At 46.5% G+C, this 7,500-nt stretch overlaps 1 protein-coding gene across 4 annotated transcripts in view; it reads left to right on the top strand.

Annotated features, from left to right (window-relative positions):
• arhgap4b (Rho GTPase activating protein 4b) overlaps window positions 1–7,500 on the top strand; it is a 74,290-nt gene that overhangs the window by 45,844 nt on the left and 20,946 nt on the right. For all 4 annotated transcript variants that reach the window (XM_063208097.1, XM_063208099.1, XM_063208096.1 and 1 more), the window contains 3 exons: window positions 233–317; window positions 1,327–1,354; window positions 2,175–2,271. In XM_063208097.1, coding sequence (XP_063064167.1) covers window positions 233–317; window positions 1,327–1,354; window positions 2,175–2,271 — 210 coding nt within the window. The remainder of the gene's footprint in view (window positions 1–232; window positions 318–1,326; window positions 1,355–2,174; window positions 2,272–7,500) is intronic.

The raw sequence follows: 7,500 nt of genomic DNA, 5'->3' as shown, positions 1-7,500 counted from the left end.
AACTGCAACCGTTTCATTAGAAGAGATATGAGAACATACAATTGGTTGGAAATGCTTGCTGTATTGTATCAAGTAATGAGCAGTTCTGTAGAGAAAACGTTTGCACCCTTAAAGAGCGTTGCTGGGTGAGCGAGGGTTAGAGACTGCAGTAATTGGTGACTCTGTTCACACATCCATGTGCAAATATCCCCAGTGTTAATTTTTTTGGGGGCTAATTTTGTCTCCCCTGCAGAAAGTGAAGGACTATCTGAGTGGGAGCTCTCTGATCTCCAAACTGCAGGTGAAGCATGATCTTCTGCAGGAGGCCATTCAGAAAGGTAGCAGCAAATATTATTTAAATTCTTCATAATAGACCGTCTCTGGTACCAGGACAAGACATCAAAGGCCACCAGTGTTCTGTAGAGATGAGCTACCATAATGTAACATAACATAACATACATAAGATAAGATAAGATAAGATAAGATAAGATAGCATAACATAACATAACATAACATAACATAACATAACATACTATAACATACTGTAACATAACATAACATAACATAACATAACATAACATAACATAACATAACATAACATAACATGACATAACATAACATAACATTTATAACATTTCTTTACAAATATATGTCATAACATTACAATTATGTCGGGGGCCGACAGATAAGATAACGCCCCTCGCCTCGAGATATGGGTTCCCCACTCCTACCGTAACCCTTATCCTTTGGGGTGCTACTGTAGTGTATTGCAATGGCTTGGTAGCTCAGCCCAATGTGTAGTTCATATCAACAACACATCGTCTGTCAGCCTTCCCCTTTCCCTTCATGATGTTCAACCCTCTTCAGGGCCGGCGCTAGGCATAGGCAGACTAGGCGGTCGCCTAGGGCGCCAAATGTCTTGGGGGGGCATCACGGCCCACAGAATTACAATATTAAGCAAAATTAAGCATGAAACTTAACATGGGCAATGTTTTCAATGGGCACTCTGTACATATACATGGTACTAGATCAGCTGTGCTCGATCAGATTTTATGTCATTATATGTTGTTTACAGATGCCAATGTCAAATTCCACACAAAAGAAAAGATCGATGCTCATCTAGGGCACCAAATTGACTAGAACTGGCCCTGACCCTCTCTCCTGTTGCTTAGTTCTGCCTCTGCCCCCGCTGGGCATGAAGTATAATGACTAAGAGAGAGACTGAGTCAGACAAATGCATGATGTTACACAATACAATGTTGCTCAAAGGTATTTTCTTTTTCTCTCTCTTCTCTCTTCTCTCTCTTTCAATCCCTTTCTTTTTTTATTTTTCCAACTTCCTTTCAGCGGAGGCCATCGACAGCGACCCCTCAAGGTACCCTCCTCCACCTCTCCATCTGTCTTTCCCCCTCTCTCTCTCTCTCTCTCTCGCTCTGCATTTCTCTCATATTGGCATTACAGACACATTTATATGCAGCCTCAACAACATGGCACGGGGCCAGCCACACATATGGCCATATCTCTCACATGTGAGCCTCATGTGTCCATGTGCATATGTGCCCCCGTGTGTGGGTGTGTGTGTGTGTGTGCATGTACGTGCGTGCGTGCGTGCGTGTACAGTTTGTGTGTGTGTGTGTCTCTGTGTGTGTGTGTGTACAGTGTACACTGTGTACAGTGTGTGCATGTGTGTGTGTGTGTTGTGGCTCAGCAGTGACTGTCTCGCAAGGAGACACATGGATAGGATTGACATGGATGGATTTCGGTACATGCTGTGGGCTCATACTCATATCACAATATGGCACATTGGCTAACGACTTTCAAATACTGTAACACAAACCAACATACCATGATGTGTTGTGCACAGATCAAATAACACTGTGCTGTATAGAAAAGGGCCTGGTTACTGTACTTGTACTGTACTAAGCATGAGTGTAAGGTATGGTGATGTTGTGCATTTTTGTATGTGTACTTTATGTGTATGAGGTATTGGGTTTGCATCATATTCATGTTTTTGCATGAGAGGCGTCTGTCTGCATGTGTTATGTTCTCCCCCCACCACCTCCCCACCCCATTCCTCCTCCTCCACCCACCTCCTCATGCCGGAATGTCACAGTGCCCTGCTGTGGTTGTTTGCTGGTGTGTGTGCGTGTGTGTGTGTGTGTGTGTGTGTATGTACTTGTATGTATGTTTCCCAGAGTGCCGTCTGGTAGGGCAGTGCGTGTGCGGAAGGCCAGGCCCTGCTCCCAGTACCACCACAAACTCTTCTGTGGAGACATGCTCTCCTTCATCCAGGTACCAGTCCAGCCGCACAGCCCTCCCAGCCTCCCTCTCTCCTGCTGTTAGCTGCCGCTGCTGCTGCTGCTGCTGTCGCTAGCCCTGCGGGGAGTCATCCCTACGTTCCCCGGGTCCTATGTTTGCCGGGTCCTATGTTCCTCGCAACCAGGGAACTTAGGACCCTTTTTTCAAAAAAGGGTTCTATGTTCCCCACTGCTGTCGCATGGCAAAGTGCAGGTTGTTGGTGCACCTGTGGCAGGTTTAGGGATAGTTTTGGTCAGGGCTCACATTTACAACTCAGAAACATTGCATTACTGACAGGTTAGGTTTAGGGATGGTTTTGGGAAGGGCACAATTTGAAAACTCGGAAACATTGCATTACTGACAGGTTAAGTTTAGGGATGGTTTTGGGAAGGGCTAGATACAATGAGGGGAACATAGAACCCTTTTTTAAGAAAAAAGCCCCATGTTCCCTGGTCCCATACAAAGACCGGGGAACATAGGACCCGGGGAACATTGGTACGCTCCCGCCCTGCTGTTAGAGACTCTAGCTGCTGCTGCTAGCTGTCAGCGTTGTCCCTGTCCCAGTTCCTGCTGCTGCTGCTGCTGCTGCTAGTGCCACCACCACCCCCTCCCTCTGCTGTTGCTACCGCTATCCATCCCTGCTGTGTCCCATTAACCTTGCTGGTGTTCGCTAATTGTAAATTAGCACGGTCCTCTGACGCTAAAGTTGTTATTGTCACTGGTCAGGTCAGCGCTGCTTTCTTTGGTGTCTGCAGTACTTCTTTAAGTATAGAGATATGCCAACATAATAGGTTTCTATGGGCACCTAACATGACCAGGTTCCAGTCTGCCTAAAGGGGCGTGTCATAATGCTCCTAGCATTGAATAGAACAGTCCTCAGGTCTGCCTAGGTCTGCCTAAAGGGGGATTTCCCCCCAATAATAGAACCCGGAAACAATGGGCCAATGGAACCTCTCTCTCTCTACTCTCTCCGGCACTAGTAGCCTACAGAGTGGCTACTGTCAGAGTAAGTGAAAGTGAAAGTGAAGTGAAAGCCCATTGGGAAACTCCAACTCCCATTGTCATTGTGACATAGCACTCCACAGCACACAAGTGAACACTGCACACAACGAAATTGCATTTATGCCTCACCCGTGCAAGGGGGCAGCCCTCAGTGGCGCCCCATGGGGAGCAGTGCGGTGGGACGGTACCATGCTCAGGGTACCTCAGTCATGGAGGAGGATGGGGGAGAGCACTGGTTGATTACTCCCCCCACCAACCTGCCGGGTCGGGAGTCGAACCGGCAACCTCTGGGATGCAAGTCTGACGCCCTAACCGCTCACCCATGACTGCCCATAAGGCAAGGTGTTATCACCAGTGGTGCACAGTGATGCTGTGTCATTCTGTTGTCGTGGTGATGTCATAACCACATACACTGTACAGTATGTGTTTGTGTGTACAGTAACGCACAGGTGGTTTCTCATTACATCACGACACACACCCATTTAAGGTATATTTGGCCAACATGGTTTTGTTCTATACTACAATAAACTACTTTGTTCTACTTTGTTTTGCTCTAACATCTTTTGTTCTGTTATTTGTTCTACACAAAGCAATGCAGTCATGACTTCATGTCTTTTGAGTGTGTCATTGTAACCCGTTGCTTGTGCTGTTGCTTGCGCATGTCATGTTTGCCTGCTGTGTGGGGTGTAATGTTCAGTGTGTTGTGTGTGTTGTTGGAGTGTGTTCCTCCGGTCTGCCTCTTATCTGACTCTAAAGAAGTGTTGACTGAAACCTTAACTAAACGACTTCCTCCTCGCCCCGTTCCGCACTAGCGGATTGGATGCCCTACATGAAAACAGTCTTCCTTCATTTCCTCCAGACGTCTGGGAGGATTCTCATTTTAACCAGCTCATGTTAGTGAAAAGAGTTTTGTTGCAAACAATCCTTGATTTGTAATTGGAAGCTGGAAGACGTTTCGTCCCTCATCAAAGGGACTAATTCAGTTCCGGTTCAAATTCTGTACGAGTAGGAAGGTGGATGCTCTCCGAGACCCCCCTCCATGGCTGAAGTGCCCTTGTGCAAGGCACCTTTAACCTCACACTGCTCCAGGGACTGTAACCAATGCCCTGTGCCTGAACAACTCACCTATTCGCCTTGGATAAAAGCATCTGTGTAATGTACAAGTGTAGAGGTAATGGCCTAATGTGGGAACAGTTTTCTAGAATTCCGAAAACAACAGTTGCTTACAACATTAACCCCTTAGCGCAGCACTATGGCTCTCTGTAATGTCATAGTAATTTTGTTATGATGTAGTTAAGCATTTTCAGCAAGTGAATAGGGTCGCCGGCGACCCCTGCTGCAGTAAGAGGCTACCTCTTTTGACTGATTTCCTCTGGTACTTGCTGCAGGCTAGTGTGCTCTTACTGAACTGTGCTCGTACAGTGATGGGACTTAACTGGGTGGGGTGAATTTCTCAAAACCAAAGTTGCTTACTACATTAGCTACTTTGTTGTTTTCAATGCATTTTCCCATTGGCAACTACCGAAGTTGCTAACAGGCTAGCAACTTCTCTTTTGAGAAACTCACCCCAGTGCTGTACCTTGAGGCAGCTCCTTCATCTGCTCGTCTGGCCCGTCTGGACAGCTTCACCCCTGTCAGCATCCTGTCCCCTCTCATTCACTACTGATGGGTGATGGATGGGTCCCCCACATGCAATTCAACATGACACACACACATACACACACGCACACACACACAGAGTCACCTGGACATTCAACATGACACACACACACACACGCGCGTGCGGACGCACGAACGCATGCACGCACGCACACACTCACACACGCACACACACACACACACACACACAGAGTCACCTGGACTTTGATGTCGGCTCTAAAACTCTTTAAAACCCCTGAGCCATGTCTTATGGTGTTCGGCCGGCCTCCCCTGTACTGAAAGCTCTCTATCCGTGTCTGTATGTCTTGTGCGTATTGACTAAGTGTCTTGCCCGCTCTCGCCTCCCTCTTCTTACTCTGCTCCGCTTGGCTCAGCTCGGCTCGGCTGCCAAGTAAAGGGACCCCGCGCTCCTCGGGACCAATCCCGACGGGGTGCTACATCAGCCACACCATCTGTCCCTCTCTGTTTTATCGCGCAGACCTTGCGTGCCAAGCATTATTCTCTCACCACACCTCACCTCACCCTCCCCTACTGATTTTCCTCTCTGTCTCTCTCTCTCTCTCTCTCTCTCTCTCTCTCTCTCTCTCTCTCTCTCTCTCTCTCTCTCTCTCTCTCTCTCCTAACTCTGAGAACACAGACACACTAACTAACACACATGCACTCACACAAATGGCCACACGTATCTCTCTCTTTTTCTCTCTCTCTCTCTCTCACACACATACACACTGTCAGTCAGATATTTGTTTTTCATTCCTTTGTCACTAGTGTACCTTCTTTTAGTTTCTTCTCACACACACGCACACACACACACTGTCTCTGTCTGTCTGTCTGTGCCTGTCTGTCTGTCTGTCTGTCTGTCTGTCTGTCTGTCTGTCTGTCTCTCTTTCTGCACCTTTATCTTCTTCTCTCTCTCTCTGCCCCTATCTCCATCCTTTATTGCAGACTGTTTTCTGTAACTGTCAGTCAGGCCGTGCATTAGTGATAGTTGGCCAGCGTGCTGCTCTGCTCTGCTCTGCTCTGCTGTATACAGCAGCGGTTCCATCCAGTTGGGGGCCCTAGGCAAAATATACACATGAGGCCCTTTTTTTAATGACTTGCGCTGGTATTTACCATGGCGGGGATGACTGTTGGGGGGCCCCCTACTACAATGGGCAAATTTTGTGGGCCCTGAGCAACTACGTGTACCTAGTCTGCCTAATGTTAAAAGCGGCTCTGCTGTATACAGTTAGTCTGTGGTGGACAGCTGATCCATGAGGGCTGGAGTCCACTCTCATTACGGCACTTATCACAGCTCCAGTGAGGAGAGGAGAAACAGACGCCACTCACACCGCACAGCACAGCTGGCAACCAGCAAACACACAAACACAACACGATGCATCGATTTATACACACCAGAACAACTACTCCCTGTCGCCCAGGCCACAGACAGGCAAGAAATCATCAGCTGAAAGTTAAAAGACTTGGGCCACAGTACGATGCGATGCAGGCCGGAGAAATTCACCATTACAGTAAAACGTTGGTCGCAATATGAGGATGCAGATTTCAGCAGCAGAACTGAGTCTTACATAGAAACCGAAACGTGAAATATGAAACAGAGCCAGGTGAAACAGAAATACAGAAATAACATAAACATAATGAAATATGCAACAGAGCCAGGTGGTGAAACAGAGATACACCAGGAATAACATACGTAAACATAATGAAATCTGCAACATACATATTGGACATGAAACAAGGTTTATGAAATCAGCTGCGGAGGGAATACACATGAACCCAAGGGCAATAAGAAATGGTGAAAGAGAGACAAATTAACATCAGACTCTCTCTCTTTGAGAGGAACATACCGATAAGCTTACAAAATGACAAATGACAAAGCCATTAATCATAAAAACATCCATTTAATTTTTTTCATTAAATGTCGCTACCTTAGTAGAGTAGAGCAGAGCAGAGTAGAGTAGAGTCCTTTTATTAATCCTGAGGGAAATGAAGGTGTCTGACAGCTTACATAAAGACATACATACCTTGCCTGCATCCAGCAGTACTGTCTTCATGTAAACACACTGACTGTCAAGAAGGCTTTGCAAGTGTTGTGAACACAAGAGGATCAAAATCTCACTTGTCTAAATATTTGTGCGGCGTGGAAAAGAAATAAACTTTAAATAAAAAAGCACTCCTGTCTGCACCGTTAAGACACAAGATTGCAGAAATAACAACATGAAGTCTTTAGGGTTTAAATATAGTAGCAGTGGAGACAGCCGGTAAGAGACAGCGTGTGTGTGTATTTTAGATGGTGATTGCTGTTACCACTGCAGCCAGCGTCCATAAAAGGGGGTATTACATGAGAGATATTTGTGGATTTATCTTCCTCTTACCTACGCTAAGGAGCTTAAGTTTTCACCCATGCTCCTATCTTGTGGATTTCTGCTGAATCTCAAGTCAATTCAAGGCTGTTTTGGATCTTCCGCAATCACATTACCATACCAGACAACATTCATACAAACAAACAAACAAACAAACATGGGTGTGCACAGCGCAGCTGACAGCTTTGGCTGGGCCCAGGAC

This window comes from Engraulis encrasicolus, chromosome 10, assembly GCF_034702125.1.
Source record: "Engraulis encrasicolus isolate BLACKSEA-1 chromosome 10, IST_EnEncr_1.0, whole genome shotgun sequence".
Taxonomy (NCBI): Eukaryota; Metazoa; Chordata; class Actinopteri; order Clupeiformes; family Engraulidae; genus Engraulis; species Engraulis encrasicolus.
The sequence above is the reverse complement of the archived record's forward strand: the minus strand, read 5'-3'. Positions and strand labels throughout refer to the sequence as shown.